This window comes from Protopterus annectens, chromosome 16.part0 (genome assembly GCF_019279795.1).
Source record: "Protopterus annectens isolate FY-2018-M chromosome 16.part0, PAN1.0, whole genome shotgun sequence".
NCBI lineage: Eukaryota > Metazoa > Chordata > Ceratodontiformes > Protopteridae > Protopterus > Protopterus annectens.
In genome coordinates this window covers 295,443,698-295,465,416 of record NC_056750.1, presented here as the reverse complement: position 1 = coordinate 295,465,416, position 21,719 = coordinate 295,443,698, and the positions used below count along the sequence as shown (strand labels likewise).

Here is a 21,719-nt window from a genome sequence, read left to right as displayed (position 1 = left end):
AGGCTGATATGTATTCACCAGGTTTTAATACACTATTGGTATGTTTGACGGAACATGTTCTGAGCAAGAATGTGTTCTATTTTCATGGCAAATGTTACTGCCAAGTCAAGGGTACTGCAATGGGAGCATCTTTTGCTCCCATTTATGCAGATCTGTTCATGGGTTTTTTGGAGGAACAATTGATCTATGACAGTAGTCATAATCTGTACCTGAATGAGATTGCTATATGGAGACGCTATTTGGATGATTGCTGGATGGTGTGAAGAGCAGACAGTGTATATTTGCAAGAGTTCATACATTACTTAAATGAGAACAAGTTGGGTATTGAGTTTACGGTTAACTGTCATGCTACACAGATTAATTTCTTGGATTACCATTATTAGGGAGTCTGATCATACATTAAGCATCAAGGTTTTCGTAAACATCCTCAGTACAATACCCTGCTTCATGCCTCCAGCTTTCATGCTAAACATATAACCAGAAATATTCCTAAATCCCAATTTCTCAGGATCAGACGTATATGTTCCTCCGAAAACTTATACCAATATTACCAACTGGATCTTATAGACAGGTTTCAGAACAGGGGTTATGAACCTAACAAAATCATGACTGCCACTGATTGGGCCTCATGACAGCAGAGATCTCAACTGTTGGAATACAAGCACAGGGATTTGGATGATAATGTGCCTATTAAGCTAGTTACGACTTTTGGACGTAACACCAATGTCCTTAGAGATATTGTTGACCGTTATTGGGGCATTTTACAGTCTGATGATAAGCTTTCGGAAATTTTAACTTCCAAATGTTTATTTTCCTTTCGTCGGGACCTACATTGGGGTCATATTTTTGTCATTATAAACACAGAATAGAAGTCGACAAATCACAGATCACATTACTTGGGGATAAGTTAACTGGGTGCACACCTTGTAGTCATTACTCCTCTTGCAGCCATATACTCAAGTCCAAACAGTTTGCTAGTGCAAACACTTCTAAAGTTTATGACATCAGTTTTTTTGGGAATTGTAGCATGGATTGGCATGTATATTTAGCAAGCTGTTCCCGTTCTGCTTTTTACATTGGCCAAACCTCTAGGTCTTTCCGGATTCGTATTTTGGAACATCTTAGTGACATCAGGAATAAAAGGATGTCCAGCTTCCTATATAAACACACAATTCAACATGTTATGGCACAGTTTAAATTTATAATTATTGATCATGTTGAGGGTAACAGGTTGACAAAAATGGGTTGGCACTCTATTTTGAATAATAAACAAAGAAGTTGGATCATCAGGCTTGGGGGATTGTTTAAACCTGGATTTAATGAGCAATTGTAATTAACCAATAGGGAGATTTAGTGTGTATGAATCATGTATATAATGCCATTTTGCATTTATTTTGTATTCTCACTGATGAAGGCATGGTGATGCCGAAACCGGTCTGATTTTAGTTTTGTAGTGTGTACACACACTACAATGATGAGTTGTCAGAATAAATTGTATTGTTTCGTTATTTGGTGCTGGCAGTTTTTTGCTTTTAGGCTTATAAAGACCCTGGTGGTTGATGGCCTGGTACAAACCTATGAACCCTATTTATTTATATATATATATATATATATATATATATATATATATATATATATATATATATATATATATGCATGGATTCACTTCATAATCTCGAAATACTGCAATATCGAATTGTTGTATCTTTCGGCTTTTCCCGGTTAGGGGGCGCCACAGTGGAACTCCGGTCCGCTAATGATTGGCAGTAGATTTTACGTGCCAAGTTGCCAACTCTGGCGCACAACCTTCAACGAAGGTATGCCCATTCATGCATGCCTCCACAAAGAAGACACTTTAGCTGAGAATCAAACAGGACAACGTCTTACTGTGAGGCAACAACGCTACCGCAGCACCTCGAAACCATGAAGTCGAATACCCTAAACATTGAACATAAACAAATCTGACACCCAAAATCCGAAAAACACACACCACACACTAGAAAACATATACATACATGAATGTACATACCTCCCAACACTTCCCTACAACAAACATAACACACACGCACACAACCAAACACATACACACACCTACCCTTAGTATATGCAGGGGGGCAAGCCCCCCTGCGACCCCACACCCCCCTTACTTGTATATAATAACTCCGAAGGCCGCACAACACAACATAACACACACAACCCAGCACTGCACATTCCACCCCCCCCTCGCAAACACACATCGCATATACATGAACGCCAGCACTCCCAACACTAACACATTCACACTGTACAACACCTACCCTAACCCACACCTCAAACATACACAAACCCTCCCCAAAACCCTAAGAAAAGTACAGTTACCTAATGCGCTATCCGTACCGTGGGTTCGTCATTCTGCATTCAACATTTCCGGGTTCGATTTGATATTTTAGTATTTCGAGCATGTAGCGTTCCTATATATATAGATATATATATATATATATATATATATATATATATATATATATATATCTACATATATATATATATATATATATATATATATATATACATATATATATATCTACATATATATATATATATATGTGTGTGTACACACACAAATATATATATATATGTATATATAATGTATACACACACACACACACACACACACACACACACATATATATATATATCTATATATATATATATATGTGTGTGTGATATATATATATATATGTATATATATATATATATATATATATATATACATATATTTATATATATATATATATATATATATATATATATATATATATATATATGTATGTGTGTGTGTGTGCATACAGTGGATATAAAAAGTGTATACACCCCTATTAAAATGCCAGGTTTTTGTGATATAAAAAAAAATGAGACCACAATAAATTATTTAAAAACTTGATGTATTGTTTTGCAAATTTCAGCCAGGCCTGGATGTTTTTCTGTGTAAGAAAAGGCTTCCATCTTGCAGCCCTACCCCATATGCCAGACATATGGAGAATAGGGTAGACTGTTGTCACATGTAGTACACAACCAGTACTTGCCAGAAATTCCTGCAGCTCCTTCAGTGTTGCTGTAGGTCTCCTGGCAGCCTCCCTGACCAGTTTTAGTCTAGTCTTTTCAGCAGTTTTGGAGGGGTGTCCAGTTCTTTGCAATGTCACTGTTGTCCCATATTTTCTCCACTTTATGATGACTGTCTTCACTGTGCTCCATGGTACATCCAATGCTGTGGAAATTTTTTTGTACCCTTCTCCTGACTGATACCTTTCAAGAATGAGATCCCTTTGATGCTTTGTAAGCTCTCTGCACACCACAGCTTTTGCTGTTGCAGGCAACTGAGTAAATGTCAAGAAAATCCTACTAGGACAGCTGACCTTTATTTGGGGTTAATCAGAGTCTCTTTAATTGATGTCAGGTGTGTACCCAAGAAGAAGGAATGCAGCAATTAAAGCAAAAAGTGCTTCAACAAAGTATTAAGTTAAGGGTGTGCACACTTATGAAAAATGCATGAGAGAGCATCTAGAACACCAAAGCTTCTGTGGATCTAGCAGCCTTGAGACCCCCCCAACCTTACTTCAAATATTTCCGCTACAGTTATTATATTGCTGTTTTAGTTACACCCACTGTGATGTTATATGTCTGGTCACACTCTTGGTGTCCTACTCTGGATATATGAAAAGGTGGCAACCCTAATCAGTTTACAGTAACAATAATGCACATATCAACAGAATACATTATAGTGTGAAAACACAAAACATCTTTACTCCAAATGGGTGAAAAACACTTTAGAATATGCTTATTTTTATTTCTTTATATGTTGCTAACAGGACTGCCTAGCTGGGCAATGCCCAGATACACTTGAGGCCTAGTGAGTTAAAAGCACAAACACTAACGAAGTATAAGAAGAATCAAATCTCAGGCTCAAGATACAAATTCAGTAGTACTGACAACAACCACCTAAGCAAAGCAGATATACTGAAACAGTAATTCTATGATGTCATTAAAGTACAAATGTACTGCAATCAAACCTCTCAACTGTCTACATTTTTGCAGAATGTCCAGATTTTTGCCTTATATTTTTGGGCTGTTCCTCATAAAATGTGTGTTTTTTTTTCTGGCAAATCAATGAGGATTTAAGTCACTAGATAATGACAAATATTTGAGTTCCAGACTTTATATCCTTCAGAAAATGCATGCTAACACATATCCTGTTATTCCAGTAATTTGCTACATGTCTAATAGCAGCATTTAAAATCTGTCCCAATTTTTGTGCCTTTGTCCCCCCATTATTTTATTTTTTGTCCAGACTTCTTGCACTAAGAGGTTGAGAGGCATGACTACAATGTTATCAGTCAACTTATAAATTAAACAATATTTGATAAATTAGCAGTCAGTTAAGATCAATAACTACGATATGAATATAAAGCAGGCAAAATTCACTCCATCCTAGATACCCTAGTTTAAAATTGTAGCAAGATGCTAGTCTTCTTCTTTCGGCTGCTCCCGTTAGGGGTTGCCACAGCAGATCATCTGTTTCCATTTCTTCCTGTCCTCTGCATCTTGCTCTGTCACAGCAATCACCTGCATGTCCTCTCTCACCATATCCATAAACCTTATCTTAGGTCTTCCTCTTAGCCTGTTACCTGGCAGCTTCATCCTTAGCATCTTTTTCCCAATATACTCTGCATCCCTCCTCAGCACATGTCCAAACCAACGTAATATTGCCTCTCTGGCTTTGTCTCCAAACCTTCCAACCTGGGCTGACCCTCTAATATACTTATTCCTAATCATGTCCACCCTCGTCACACCCAGTGCAAATCTTAACATCTTTAACTCTGCCATGTCCAGCTCTGACTCCTGCCCTTTTGTCCATACCACTGTCTCCAACCCATATAACATAGCTGGTCTCACTACCCTCTTGTAGACCTTCCCTTTCACTCTTACTGGTACTCATCTGTCACAAATCACTCTTGACACTCTTCTCCACCCATGCCATTCTGCCTGTACTCTCTTCTTCACCTCTCTTCCACACTCACCATTACTCTGAACTGCTGATCCCAAGTATTTAAACTCATCCAACTTCACCACCTCTACTCCCTGCATCCTCACCATTTCTCTATCATCCCTCTCATTCACACACATATATTCTGTCTTAGTCCTGCTGACCTTCATTCCTCTTCTCTCTAGAGCATATCTCCACCTCTCCAGGGTCTCCTCCTCCTGTTCCCTACTCTCACTACAGAACACAATGTCATCTGCAAACATCATAGTCCACGGGGACTCCTGTCTGATCTCGTCTGTCAACCTGCCCATCACCATTGCAAATAAGAAAGGGCTCAGAGCTGATTGTTGATGTAATCCCACCTCCACCTTAAACGCATCTGTCACTCCCACCGCAGACCTCACCGCTGTCACATTACCCTCGTACATATCCTGTACCACTCTTACATACTTCTCTGACACTCCCGACTTCCTCATACAATACCACAACTCCTTTCTAGGCACCCTGTCATATGCTTTCTCTAAGTCCACAAAGACACAATGCAACTCCTTCTGACCTTCTCTGTACTTACCCAACAACACTCTCAGAGCATACATCGCATCTGTAGTGCTCTTTCCTGGCATGAAACTATACTGCTGATCACTAATCATCACCTCCCTTCCTAACCTAGCTTCCACTACTCTTTCCCATAACTTCAAGCTGTGACTGATCAATTTAATCCCTCTGTAGTTACTACAGCTCTGCACATCACCCTTATTCTTAAAAATCAGTACCAAAACACTTTTTCTCCATTCCTCAGGCATCCTCGCACTTTCCAAGATTTCATTAAATAAGCTAGTTAAAAACTCCACTGCCATTTCACCTAAATACCTCCATGCTTCCACAGGTATGTCATCTGGACCAACAGCCTTTCCATTCTTCATCCTCTTCATAGCTATATTTACTTCCTCTTTGCTAATCCACTGCACTTTATGATTCACTATCCACACATCATCCAACCTTCTCTCTCCCTCATTCTCTTCATTCATCAGACCCTCAAAGTACTCTTGCGAGTAAGTTTCCCTCATTATCCTTTATCACCATTACCTGCTGCACATCTTTACTAGCTCGGTCCATCTGCCGCAAGATGCTAGTAAAAGTAAGAAAAAATTTGAAAGCAAAAATCAAGAAAGTGAGTGGTATGGAAAATATCTGAATTGTCGAAACTCATAATTCTGGATCCCAGAATGTGGAGGCTGAATGCCATTTCATGGAATATTCCCTTTTCTCCAAGGTATGGTGATCTTGGACTTGGTATATATATATATATACATATATATATATATATATATATATATATATAAATATATATATTTATATATATATATATATATATATATATATATTTATATACAAGTCCAGGGAGTGAAGGGGCCTCACCTCCCCAATCAGGGCTGCAAGCTTAAATGAGAAAAAACATGTTCAGTAATTGTTCTTCTCCTGTATTTTGGTCTGTTTTAACATTTTGGGACACAGCATGACAAGTCCTAACATTTCAGTAGGGGGTTGAGTGGTGCTGGTTGAGGACATGACAAAATATTAATTCAAAGGCGTAAGTTGTAAAAAAGTAGTGGGAAGTGTCATGTTGGGGATAACAAGTCCAACATCATAAAAGCTTCAAAAGCTTTAATCCTGGATCCTAGATTTGCTCCTGTGCATTCAGCACATTGGGCAATGAGCACCACTCAGCACTCATTGTTTCCATAACAGGTACAGGTTTTACCGGATCGGGTTGTTAGCCCAATGCCCAATCCTCCTCAGAGGGTCCACCATACACTCGCATGCACACACTCATAACTAGGGCCAATTTAGTGTGCCCAATCCACCTACTGCATGTCTTTGGAATGTGGGAGGAAACTGGAGCACCCAGAAGAAACTCACACGAACGTAGGGAAAACATGGAGACTCCACACAGAAGGCACCCCAGCAAAGACTCGAACTGAAGAACCTCTTGCTGTGAGGCGACAGTGCTAACCGCTGCACCACTGTGCCATCCAAATGCTTTAATAAGTAATCCAAATTTCTTTGCAAAGCAGGGGCAGAGTAATCTCAATGTGAACACTTAAATATCCTTGAAGCTTCTGCTAGCAAACGGCACTGAACAGGAAATGAGGGAACTGGTACATAATACTCTAAGCTCAATGCTAATTCCAAGCCCCTTACAGCTGAATATTTTCTCTAAGGAAAAAGCACCAGTTAGGCATAGTATGAACACACAGAATAATACATCCCCTAATTCTAAAACTCCCTGTATAAGCTGCAGTTTTCACTATAAGAGAATATTCCATATGACTGAAAATGTAAAACTTCATACATGTCTCAGTATGCAGAATTTAAAATCAGTAAGATAGTTGCTTAACATTTCAGGGTTTTCAATATTTCCTAACTGAGAAGGTATAGGTAGACTACTGGGTTTCAATGAAAATACAGCACAGCCTTATTCTTTCTACAAAATGGATTTACTACTATTCAAATTAGTCTTTCATGTAAGTAGACATATGCCTTTTATAAGCAGAACACTGAAGTCAAGAGGAAACAAGGACATCTTGAAGAATGTCTGCTTTGGTCAAAAACAAACCAGCACAGTTTTTTTTATCTGCAGCTTCAACAAGTACATCAGATGACCCCAGTGACAAACACTGGAACTTGTGATATAATCAACAAATAAAAGCAGCTGGTGCAAAAAATGCCTCCCACAAGGTGGAGTACTTCAGATTCACTATGTAAGGCTTGCCAGCAATATATCAGGAGACTTCCTAATCAGACTTAGTGGATGAATTTATGACAAGTCAAGAAGAAATAGAGGTGGAACCTTGGCAGGAACATCTGTAGTGTCAGGACATTCTACCATTTCTGCTTTGCTCTTATTAATCACAAGTAGGAGTCTGAGGTTAACAACTCTATAGCGGAGTTCATGTGCATCCTTTTGCACATCTGTTTCCTGGGAATATTAGGAGAGGTCTCATCCAAATCACCAGATAATTCAGTTTGAGCCTGTTAAGGTCTTTGAATCTTTCCATCCTGCTCTGTCTAAGGGATGACTAATGAGAAGGGTAAAAGACTGACTGTTAGGTACCTGGGACTGGAGCTGACACTGCTGGAGGCTCTGTAGAATTTCTAGAAGAAGAGGCAAATGTCATCTCTAAAAAACTGAAGGCCAGCCTTGAGTCTGTCAGCATCAGATACCTATGACCTAGTACCCTATGTATCTCCGCTGCAATAGAAGTAAATAGTGCAGAGGAATGGACAACCAACACCAAAGATCAAATGGCTCTGACAGAGGAAGAGAAATCACAACAACTTTGTCAACTGCCATGGACCCCAACACTGACAACAGCACCAAAAGAATCAGTGTTGAGGATGATGCCATAGATGCAATGTTGAGCAGTTGACTCAGAGACTCCATCAATGAAGGTCTTGGCATAGAATGAGTTAGATAATTAGAGGCCAGTGCCAAAGTGGGAACAATGGATGGCACTGAGCACACAGAAACCAACTGATTGCCTGGCTCTAAACCCACTAGTGCTGAAATGAGGACCAGGAAAGGAGCTAATACAGGAGACTGTGTGTGATCCTGAATCACCCAGGAAATTAACGGGGATGGGATAACACCCATCACAATCTGAACCTTCAGAAAAGCCCTCAACATTCAATCCCAGTTCATGTCTGATGCACTCCTGAAGGACCTGGTAGACTGAAAACAGGATGTAGATGGAGAGTGGGAGACCGTAAAGCAAGGAATGTGTGCTATAGTGACTAATGGAAGTGTGAGTAGCTTGGTCAGTTGATTGATGAGGAAACACACCTGCTTTACAGAACCCTCCATACTGGCAAAGGGAGTTTTATCCAGAGGGACAACAGCTCCCTATGGGCATAATTACTCTTATTAACCTGTACCCCAAAATTAGCTCAGAACACTTCTGTGAGTAAAACAGAAGGACGGAGTTGTCATATCAGCCTTGAAACCAGTCTTGACTGACAACCATTGCCAAAGGTCTTCCATGAGGGAAGCTGAATGGGAGTTCCTTGGATCCAGTGGAAATGTGTATTTTGTTGTTCCTTGCAACTCCTACCAAATTTTGCATGCAAACAGTAAGATACTCTAGTTAAACAGTGTTTTCATCCCCTGTGGAGACTTTCTCAAGTCTAATTAAGAAGTACAAATTTGACTTTACTGTCTTTGGCACAATACTGGAATTATTCCCCGACATCAAACAATAATGATGACTGTAAGTTGTTCATCATAACATGAAAGTATAACCAGTATATACATTTTGTATATTGATATATAAAAAAGGAATCAGTAACATACATATATAATAATTATAACAGAAAATAACTAAAATGTAATAAAAAATAATACAAGGCATATATGTCTGTACAAGAACAATCTGTTGGATGGCCTTTGTAGACTAATAACCCTGCATCCAACACTTTAAATGTTGGTTCAGGTCCTTACTAGTGGCATGTGCAGATAAGTTTCTTTGGGTAGGTCCATAGTGAAATCCCACCAGCTGAATGTTCATCTTGTTCATGACTGGACTTCTAATTCCAGTGGATTCCATGCCATATCTAGCTTGCAACTATTAACCTCCTCTTGCCCCATATGGTGTTACTGTTAAATTCTTTTCAAGACAGTATCAGGATATGTACAGAAGAAGCAAACTGCATTAATGGTATGTAGCGTACATGTTTTACCTTTAGGGATTTTAATATCATATTTACCTCTCAGACATGTATTACTTTACATTAGTTTAATATCTGCTCATGAAAAGCCAGTCTCTAGTAACTCATGTATTCTTAGGTTAAGAACTATTGTTGCCTATCCAAAAAAGGGCCTTATACTGGATATTGTAATTCTCTTTTATACAGTATACAGTATCAGAGAATAATATGTAAACTACAAAATAGTATATTTTTCTGTCTTGTAACCTTATAAGCAGTAATTCCTTTAAGGCAATTGGCATATAATTGCCCTTGGTGAAACCACAGAGAATAGGAAACATGAAGTATGGAATCTAATTGTCATCTACTTCTGCAACATTTGTAGTGTGTTTATAGTGTCTATGCTCAATTGCCATCGAGCTAGCCTCCTCCATGATGTGACTCTTCTGGTAATAAAACTCAATATATGTTATAGGCACATGTGTGCCAGGAGTGTTGCATTGTGAAATTGCTAAGAACTGAAACTGAGTATTCTGGGCTACTTTGCCTGAGAACACCATAGCTAACTAACCCTGATAAGGATGAACAGATCACACAGAACAGAGGTTATTAATTAATCAGTATTTTGGTACTTAAAATAATTAACAAACTCATGGATGTGTGAGAGTGAGAGAGTAAATAAAAGCCACTATATCAAAGCATGAGAGAATAAACAAAAGCACATTGTATGCATGCAACCCTGAGAGTATGAATAACATTAAGAGATTGATACTAAATACTGGAGAGCATAAACAACACAATCAAGTTGTTTAAATTGGGGAAATAAGTGGAATTGCAAAAATATGTGCATTCAGAGTTCAGAATACAATAGGTGATACCTTACATTTGTTGTTGGTGAAAATTAGTTGGGGAGGGTAGGGAAAATTAAATTTACTGGAGAATGTCACAAAATGGATAGGATCCCCTCAGCTATATATCACATAGTATTTAAACAGCGTATATCAAACTGCCTTTTTGTTTTTATTTTCTATTCTTTTGCTGTACAACTTAACATCCTGTAATTTATTACAGCCCCTGTGGATACCCCATAATATGGGGCACTGCATTTGATTTATACAAAGTTCAGTAGATATTATGTATAGGGAAATTATGTTAATGGTGTGACCAAAGCTATCAAGTGAAGAGGAAAAGCTTGGATTGCCACTCCTAAAGGTGGGTGGGTAGCTAATGATCTCCATTTGTAAGGCAGCAGAAAGCATTATATCGGTGATCATTTTCAAAGTTAGCATTTTGTGTAAGTATAATATTTAGTAAATGACTGAAAAATCTTGTACTGTTATAGGACTTGCAAAATGGTGCATCTTCTCTACAAAGGAAAATAACAAAATATTGCAAAGATTAGACTCAATGAATTATCATGCTTAGGTCCCTGAAATTCTCCAAACCAATATATCTTTGAATTGAAGAAAGCTTTCTGGGAGATGGATTTCTGATCTGCAAAGGGAGATTGCCAGAAATATAGTCACAATGTGTTGGTCCCAAAGCATGATGAGATTCCTGTTAAGAGGCCAGAGGTAGAAAACACCATAAAAAAACTAATTGGTCAGTCTAACGAAATGCAGGCCAACAGAACTGATACATGCAGTTTTACAAGAGAAACATCCAGATAAGGATCAAAGAAGTGCTTAAAATACAGATCTTCTGACCTCAAACAATACTACCATAAGTGGAATGGGTTGAGGGTTCCCTGGCCCCAACAAAGCAGTTTGGTGAGTAGGTGACTACCATAATTTCAAATCTATGATAGCATTTCAGCCTACCAGACTTTAATATTCTTCTAAGCACACAGCCTGAGATCATAAACAATTTCTTCCTCAGAATGCGTTGCTAGACCCTGATGAGTTTTTAAACAGTTTTAGGGAGTAATGCCAGGGTCTCCTCTTTTTCAGATGACCTTTTTCATAGTTCTAGAGCTACTGGAATCTGTAGCAGGATGGGTGTGTATGGATCCCTTATTCTCCCTGGTGGTGTATAAAAAGGCAAGAATAAAATCACAACCCAGTAACTACTTCTACAGTAGACTAGTTTATTTTATTTTCTGATTTGATGACCAGAAAGGTGAAAGATATGTCAAATTCCATTTTAAGAAGTGCAGGCATGATGTACAAAGAAAATTTCAAACAATAAGAACAATGGCTATCGCTTTAATGTAGTTGTGTTTAGCTGCAAGGTACTCTACCCTGTGGGATATGCATAGGGGCATAAACATTAACTCTTCGTCCATATCTCTGAGACAGAAAATGCCCTAGTCCTAAGCAGTATTCCACATCACCAAGAAAGATGCCCAGATATAAAGATGAGATAATTTATTACAACAATTGACTGTTAAACTGTTATCATTCCTAAGGGGATCCAGCATGTGACAAGATGTTGACAGTCCCTCCTGCTTTGCTTTGGAGAGTCTGCATCTTTCCTTTCATGGCTTTCACATACTGGTTAAAACAGTGGCTGCCTCCTTAGTGCACATTTTAGGCAATGTTCAAAGTATGGACATTCCAAAATAACTAATTCTAATTTGGACAATATCAAGTTAGTAGTGCTTAATACTAGACGTTTGAAAAACAAAATGCCAGAACTTGAGACCTTCCTGACTTCTGAAGGCATTCATATTTGTGCAGTTACTGAAATTTGGTTGCACATGACAGCACTCCCTCTTTACCAGGCTTTGCCACTTATTATGCATTCAAGTCCGCTGGGAATGGTGGGGGCATGCTGAAATGTATTGATTACCTCATCATCTCACAGAAAGCTCTACATGATACTAACCAGAAGCTTATCAAGATGTAAGTATCACTCAGTAAGATTAACTACCACATAACTGCAAATTACTGAGTCCCTTATATGTTCCCTGCCAAACATAAAACTTCTTAAGTTGGACTAAAAAATAGCTACCAGTCCAAATATTCTACATATGGAGGATTTTAACTACCCTTCTACAGACTCACAAACATGTACAACAAACAACAAATAGTGACAAAATTTCCTTGAATTTTTCAGTGCCATTTTTCATGACCAGATAGTTTCTTTTTAGTCCTTCCACCATTCTTCATTGGTACCTGTCCACACTGGGTCTACTAGTTGACCCTCCCTGGACTTTTAATCTGGTGCCGCTGGGGCCGGTCATGGAGCTAGGCATGCAAATCTGTGTGTCCATCAATTTTTTTTTTTTTTTTTAAACTTATGACCTACTTGTTTTTCTTCCTTACTTGCAGATGTAATGGTTTTACTTTGGGGGGAGGGGGTTGTGCAATGGAGACATGCAGCATTTTGCCTAGCCTCCGCAGCAGCACAGCCTTGTCTCCACAATGTACTCCTCTTTAGGCAAGCCTACCAATATGCCTTCCCCAGGGATTAACACAGTAGATACCCATTGGTTTGCCCACCAAACCCGTGGCGGTAATGACCATCCTTCCCTGCCACTTATGTCAGCCAACCAAACCGCTAACTGAATCCAGGTCATCTGGATCATAGTCAGGGCTTTATCCCTCTACACTACTCTGGCGGTGTTCTCATGACGAGATAGTTCCCTACCCCATTAGAGGTGCAAATCCCCTTAATCTAGCCCTTACTAATATATCCTCTGCCTGCACTCAGTCTTGTGTTTCTGTTTTTCTGGCAATGTTCAACCCCTAGGGTGTCATCAACTTATTTAGGACCTTTTCCAGTTGTATTTAGGAACTGCAAGCTATGCATCATTTTCTGGAAACATCAAACATCATAACTGGGATAAATCCCCTATCAGACCCCAAGATGATGGAACAGCACATTTCTTCAAATTTTACTTTCTCTCAGATAACAACAATGAGGCATCTGTTCTTAACCAACCCAAGCACAATGAAAAGTTCAAGACAACCCCATGTGGTGGAGTTCTCCAATCAGTAACTTTCACAATAAAAGGAAGCTGTTGCTAGTTTATTATAATAAGTGCCCTCTGGCTTAATATAAAAAGGACTTTAAACTGGTAAGCATATCCCTTAAACACACAACTAATAAGCATATGGCCAGTTATGAACTTAACGTTGCATCTAACAAATACAATCACAAAGTATTCTTTAGCGATATTACCAAGATTAGATGCAACTCACAGGACTGTTCTAAGCTGATACTAAATGGTACCACATACTCAGATCCTGAAGATGCTATTAATATTTTTGTTGACAAATTCAACTCTAACTTCACTTACTCCAGCCTCTATCATGCTTCAACTGATCCCCCATGAGACATCCCCTTTTAAAATAATTCTGGATCAAGTCTTCCCAGCCCAATCCAAAATCAAGAACACCAGCTCCATGGATCTTACTAACAATCCCAGCTGCCGTGTAGTCAGTGCAAAGCAAGATTTAGCTTAACTGCTGTTAATAAACCTATTTATTCTAAGCCTTACCACTGGTAATGTCATGGTGTCATTACATAATGGTGGCCCTAATCCTGACTATGGAAGTAAACAATATATATAAAGAGTGTACACACCCCTGTTAAAATGCCAGGTTTTTGTGATTTAAAAAAAATGAGACCAAAATAAATAATTTCAAAACTTTTCCCACCTTTAATGAGACCTATAACCTGTACAATTCACTTGAAAAGCAAATCTGTTAGGGGAAAAAATATAAAAAATTTTAAAAAAGTACAATAAGCTGGTTGCATAACCGTGCACACCCTTAAACTAATACTTTGTTGAAGCACCTTTTGATTTAATTACATCATTCAGTCTTCTTGGGTAGGAGTCTATCAGCATGGCACATCTTGACTTGGCAATATTTGCCCACTCTTCCTTGCAAAAGTTCTCCAAATCTGTCAGATTGTGAGGGCATCTCTTGTGCACAGCCCTCTTCAGGTCACCCCACCAATTTTCTATTGGATTTAGGTCTGGGCTCTGGCTGGGCCATTCCAATACTTTAATTTTCTTCTGGTTAAGCCATTCTTTTGTTGATTTGGATGTATGTTTGGGATCATTTTCGTGTTGAAACGTGAAATTCCTCTTCATCTTCATCTTTCTAGCAGAAGCCTGAAGGTTTTGGGCCAAAACTGACTGGTATTTGGAACTGTTCATAATTCCCTCCACCTTGACTAAAGCCCCAGTTCCAGCTCAAGAAAAGCAATCCCAAAGCATGATACTGCCACCACCATGCTTCACCGTGGGGATGGTGTTCTTTTGGTGATGTGAAGTGTTGTTTCTGCGCCAAAAGTACCTTTTGGAATTGTGGCCAAAAAGTTCAACCTTGGTCTCATCAGACCATAACACATTTTCCCACATGCTTTTGGGAGTCTTGATGTATTGTTTTGCAAATTTTAGTCAGGCCTGGATATTTTTCTGTATAAACAAAAAGGCTTCTGTCTTGCAACCCTACTCCATAGTCCAGATATATGGAGAATATGTGAGATTGTTGTCACGTGTAGTACACAACCAGTACTTGCCAGAAATTCCTGCAGCTCCTTCAGTGTTGCTGTAGGTGTCTTGGCAGCCTCCCTGACCAGTTTTCGTCTTGTCTTTTCATCAATATTGGAGGGACGTCCAGTTCTTTGCGACGTCACTGTTGTCCCATATTTTCTCCACTTTTTGATGACTGTCTTCACTGTGTTCCATGGTATATCCAATGCAGTGGAAATTTTTTGTACCCTTCTCCTGACTGATACCTTTCAAGAATGAGATCCCTTTGATGCTTTATAAGCTGTCTGCGAACCATGGCTTTTGCTGTAGGAGGCAACTGAATAAATGTCAGGAAAATCTTACTAGGACAGCTGAACTTTATTTGGTGTTAATCAAAGTCTCTTTAATTGATGACAAGTCTGTACCCAGGAAGACTGACTACTGTGATTAAATCAAAAGTTGCTTCAACAAAGTATTAGTTTACGGGCGTGCACACTTATGCAACCAGCTCAGTGTATGTTTTTTATTATTTATATTTTTTCCCGAACAGATTTGTTTGTTTTTCAATTGAACTGTACAGGTTACAGGTCATATTAAAGGTGGGAAAAGTTTTGAAATTATTTATTGTGGCCTCATTTTTTATATCACAAAAACCTGGCATTTTAACAGGGGTGTATACACTTTTTATATACACTGTAGATCCATAAGCTTCACAGCATCACCTGCAAGATCATGAAAAGCATCCTTAGAGAAATCATAAATAAAAACATGGCCAACTCTTTTGAGACCCTGGATTCTAATCAACTTGATTTTGTGAAAGTTAGATCATTCTACTCGGTCTAGTAGGTTTCTCTGAAAGCATTACCAAAGCATTGGATAAGAGTTAGACCAACCATGTTGCATATCACAACCTTACCCAAACTTTTGACATCATTCCTCGGGTAGGTATTATTGACAAACTCAAAGGGTTACAGTTAAACTGAAAACCTTTGTTGGATTGCTAATTGGCTTACCAACAGAATCCACATAGTGAAGGTTGAGGAACTCTTCCAAACATAAAATGTCACAACTAATGTCTTGTAAAGCTTTATCCTGGCTCACTTTCTCCTCTGTGACATGACATATACTTCTCATATGTGAAAGGCCAAAGGACCGTGGTTGACAAAGTTTTATGATTATTACAAACTGGGAACTGTTATGAGATCCCCTTTGGACACTTTGATACTCCCGCAAGAGCTTGATCAGATCAGTGCCTGGTGTAAAGACCATGGGCTCACCCTCAACACCAAAAACTATTGTGTTGTTACCTTCAAGAAATCTAGCACCCTTAGCTCACAACATATCAAAGATACTCCTCTCAGAACTGACACAATAAACAGAGGTCAGGCTAAACGTGCTGCAAATAATCTACCTTTTGGATAAACATGCCTCAGTTGTGGCTAGGTAATCAATGTGATGAGCATATTTAAGGGAATCTCCCTGGGTCCAAGGAAATCATAATCATACAATAAATATCTCTCATTAGGCCTGTTTTTGAATAAAGTGCCCCTATGGGTATCCACTTCTTTAAGTGCCTAATCCAAATTGAAAGGCCACAGACATCCCTCAGCAAAAACTGAAGGATTAAACATGCTAAGCTACCCAGACAAATTAAAATCCCTCTATTTTTATTTTTTATGCTGTACCATACAGGCTCTTGCATGGTGATTAATGCTTGGCTTTTTATACTATGAAATACTCTACCTTTTTAATATCCTCCTCCTTCACACAAATGGCAATACTACAAATAGCCACATCAAAAAATTTACTTCCCTCATCAGAGTAACTACATCTCTTGGCATGACAGATAACTTCACCTGGCACATTCTCTGCTTTTGGAACAGACTCCTTGTACATATCAAGCATAGTAACTTTCTAACAACTTTAAATTTAGACTGTATAAGGGGATATGAAATCACAGTTTCCCTCCTGGAATATGTGGTGCAAGTTTATATAACTGGGGCAGCTAATATCTCAGCATTTTACAGGATATTTAGCTAAACTTCTTGAAGGTCACCTAGGCTGTAAGCTTACTACCTGCCTATGAACTTATGCTCCTTTAATGTTAAGTGTTTTCACTCCAGGCATGAGTTTGTTCCAAATAACTAGGGTAGTTGTGGTAAATGCTCCACCACCCACTTTAGAGGTAGCTTTAAGATCATATGACAGATGCAGGCCAGATGACCAGAGCTTGAAGGTTACTGCATTAAGTAACAGTTCTTTGAGAGTTTACAACAGGACTCAGAAAGAGGAATAAGTGATTAATGTGGAGCTGTATATACTGTAGTTTGAAAAAAGGCAAAGCAGCTCAGGTCAGGGCTTTAAAATAATACTGCAGTTTGGTTCTTCAGAGGGTACTTTCAACATATTCAAGTACAGATGAGAGGAAGAAGCATTAGTGGAGTTTACTAGTGAAGACATTCTGCCATTAAAATTATTTGATAAAAAAGCTGCGTTATGCCAAAGGGTAACTATAAATGGGCATCCCTGCATTACATATGTAAGGGTTCTAGAAAATGGACATGAATATACAACAGCCAAGATATCCAAGACCACCTGTTAACTCTTTTTTTTCTTTTTCATTTTCTGGGTGGGTAGGGTGTTCAAATAGGTAGCTGAAGCTTTTTGAACTTTCATTGATAACAAGGATCTCCTAATAACAAGTCAAAGATGAGGAAACTGAAAGAAAAATATATATTGTGGAAGAAGTATATGTAACAATAACTCTAACCTGAAATGTTGGTGGCAGAAAGAGAAGTAAAGAGACGCATGTGCTTAGGTACTTATCTAGATACCATCAAGTCCAAAATTCTATATGTCAGCTGTAAGGTCTGTAACTAAAGAGCTATTCTTAAAGTAGATAAACCTTTTAAAAAGAAGACAATGTTTGAGATAGTTAGAAGGAACACTAAGGAGGCACTGGTAAAGGTACCTGCAAAAGGAGAAATGATGGATACAAGAACAGGTACTTCAATCAACAATATACAGAAAAAGTATCGAGCAGAACAGAAGAAATGTTTCTGTGTGACTCCTAAATTGGTACTCATGTTTCCACTCATTTCCCAAAACCATGCTGCTTGAATGGCCATTCTAAATGGTCCTTATTTATAGCATTTGATTGCGCCTTTGAGGCTTGAACCATTCACACCTGGTTTAGCAACCATGTCTCTAATTGATACATGACAGCATATAAATGGTTAATCTCCCAGACCCCTGCTTGTAAATATTTCGTCTCCCATGCCTCTGCTTACACTACCAAGGGTGCCAGAACCTGTCAGAAATGTGAGATACATGACTATGCTTACAAATGCTTCATTGATTATTAGCCTAGTACACACCTATGGACCTAAGATGAAATGGATCCTAGAAGGATGAGCTCACATGCCTGTTTGACAAAAAATAAACTTAAGCAATGAAAAAGCATTTTTTCTCATCAAAAAAGAAGTGACTTTTGATGCAGTAAAAAAAAATGGCAACAATATTTCATAAAGTCATTTACTTTAACAGCAGCTGCAGCAGGTGTTTGTATATATCCCACCAACTGCCTGAACATTCACACGGCAGACAATGTAAACTCATCTTGCACATTAAATCTGTCTTCTCTCCCAAGATCAAAACCAAAGCCTAGTGTCATTTGAGGGAGTTGGCCCTTGCTTTTCAGAAATTGCACCTTACATTTAAAATCTGATAGAATTAGGTAGCAAAATATAAGTTGGTTAATAGAAACAGTCTTCAACTGGTAAAGCAATAAAGTAAAAAAAGAAGTATGTTACATACCTTTCTACATTTCATAGACAAGCACATTCTGTATATAGGAATCATACCTCTCAGCTGTCCAGATCTTTCCAGAATGTCCACAGATTTTCCCCTCATATTTTTGGTGTGCTCTTCAAAATTTTTTTTCTGGCAAATCACTGAGGATTAAAGTAGCTAAATAATGATGCGTTTAAGTTTCAAACTTCATATCCTTCATAAAATTCATGCTGACACAAATCCTGTTATTCTAGAAACGTTCTAAGTTTATAAGAGCAATATTTAAAATCTGTTTTTATTTTGGACCTTTGTCTCTCATTAATTTAGGCTTTGTCTAGATTTCATGAGCTAAGAAGTTGAGAGGTATGATAGGAATTTATTTAGACATGGCAGTTAGGATATTTACTCATATCGTACATACTTCTACTACCTGAATGCAGAACTAATAGTTCAGAAAACTGTTGCACAATACCTCTATCTTGAGTGATGGGCTGGACTGCACAATCATCTGTAAAACTTCGCCAAGAGCTTCTTGTTTCTAAAAACAAAGATCAGTGTTTGATTCCCCCCTTAGAATGCTGATTTAACAGATACCTAGTGAACATTCACAGGGATGACTCATCATTCTAGATTTACTAAAAAGTGGCCAACATTATGTAATAAGCTAATTTCTTCATGTCAGGAAAAATGTATTGTACTAAATCAAAATGAGTGATCAAAATAATTTCCAAAAATGTTAACTTGTATATAAAATGAAAGGAAATTACTCACTTATACATGAATGCAAATGTCAGACTAAACAGACACTTCACAGCTATGTCTCCTTTTGAAATAAAAATGGTTTACAAGGTCACATAAGCTGCAACAAGTACTACAATAGAAGCAAATAAAGCATATCTTTTAAACTAAATTACATTTCATTTTTAAAACGCACATTTTCTTTCTTCAAAAAAATGTGCATGCTCCTGTGAAATGTAAATTCTGTCTAGCCTAGCCCAGTTTTTATATCTTGGATAATAATATGTAAATAAACATAAAACTCCTAGTATTGAATTCACATATTCCATGCCAAATATTTTGATAAATTTCTTAAAAAATCTATCCTCCTTTGTTATATTTTCCCTTCTGGGCCCCTCCCCCAAACACATCTTCACTGTTGCAAATCAAATTCCAGTCCACACCTATAAGCAATATTCCTTGCTGAAAGCTGATTATTTCTCCCAAAATGTTCTTAAGCTCTATTACAGTAACTTTAAGTGGAATATAAATACATGCCAGACATGCCAGTGTAGTTCTCCTCCCTTGCCAGTAGCCCCTTAATACTACAAATCTACCATTACTGTTTTTTTATCCTCTTCAATTACTATTGGAGCTCCTCTTGCAATTAAGATAAGTACTCCTGTCTTCCTTTGCTCTAGGTATTCCACTGAATAACCATCCTGAAAACCTCTCTTTATCAAATTCACATTTTCGGTTCTTTTCAAGTGTCTCTCCTGTAGCACAGCTATTTGCACTCTACATTTTTAATATAGTTCACAACTCTTTTTTTTTGTATTTATCTGTGAGACCATTACTGTTTAAAGCCATTATAGAAAGCATTATATTCTTGAGAAATTATTATTCCAATAAGTCAATCCAAGGTACCACAAGACCAGGAATAAGTTGGAGTTCTTGTAAAATCCACTTTAATATAGGCACAAACACATGGACGCACACATTAAAAAAGCAGCGTTTTCATTTAAATCACTTCATCAGATGAAGTGATTTAAACGAAAATGCTGTTTTTTAATGTGTGCATCCATGTGTTTGTGCCTATGTTAAAGTGGATTTTACAAGAACTCCGACTTATTCCTGGTTTTGTGGTACCTTGGATTGACTTATTGGTTTATATCGGTACCTTTGTGGCTGTTTTTTTGAAATTATTATTCCAACCTTTTATGTATAACACCTTTTTTTGTTAAATACATGGACTGTTTGGCAGGTTAATCTTCTCTGCAGTTCTTTCATGTCTTCTCCATTTGAGCCTATGTCACATCTTACAGAACTTTCTGTTTTACTGAAACAAACACAAACACAAACACACACACACACACACACACACACACACACACACACACACACACACAATACCCCCTCAAAAACCTATTAACTTAACAGTAACACACAAAACTATGTACATCTTCAAATACTAGAGTTGTATCCTCCTATTTGTTACACATATTCCAAACTGACAACCACATACAGAGACTCAAGCTAACCTAAAAGAAAGGTTATCCATGCTAAGATGTATGATATAGCTTGTGGTTCTATTAAGTGCTGTCTGGTTTTGTCTTATCTTTATAGCTCTCTCAACTGGAAAACACTTAAATACTTTCAGAAAACATTTTCTCCAAGCCATTTCTCTTTATCAGATTGTCTGCTAGGGACATGGGAACCAAGCACAAAACTGTTTAACAGCAAAAAGCCTTAGAATATTCAATATTCTTTTTTGTTTACTTGTTTTCTCTTAAAAGTTGTTACTAGATTAAGCTAATGGCCTTAACCCAGTCATCCCCTATGCAAGAATGAGAAAAAGCACACTAATTTTTCTTTTGTCATGCTCTTTTAACCAGACTTTTTTTTACACTGCAGTGCCTACATTTATTAAAACTGAACAAGGGAAAAGAGAGAAGAATGTCAAAAGAAAAAAAAAAAGAACAAAACAAGAACACCTATTTACATTAGTTTCCCCATTACACTTAAAAATAACTGAAAAATGCATTATTTAAATAGTAA

At 37.9% G+C, this 21,719-nt stretch overlaps 1 protein-coding gene across 1 annotated transcript in view; it reads right to left on the bottom strand.

The window, feature by feature from the left end:
• LOC122790588 (collagen alpha-1(XXVII) chain-like) overlaps positions 1–21,719 on the bottom strand; it is a 1,538,899-nt gene that overhangs the window by 168,859 nt on the left and 1,348,321 nt on the right. The window contains exon 36 of the mRNA XM_044058114.1: positions 19,417–19,482. Coding sequence (XP_043914049.1) covers positions 19,417–19,482 — 66 coding nt within the window. The remainder of the gene's footprint in view (positions 1–19,416; positions 19,483–21,719) is intronic.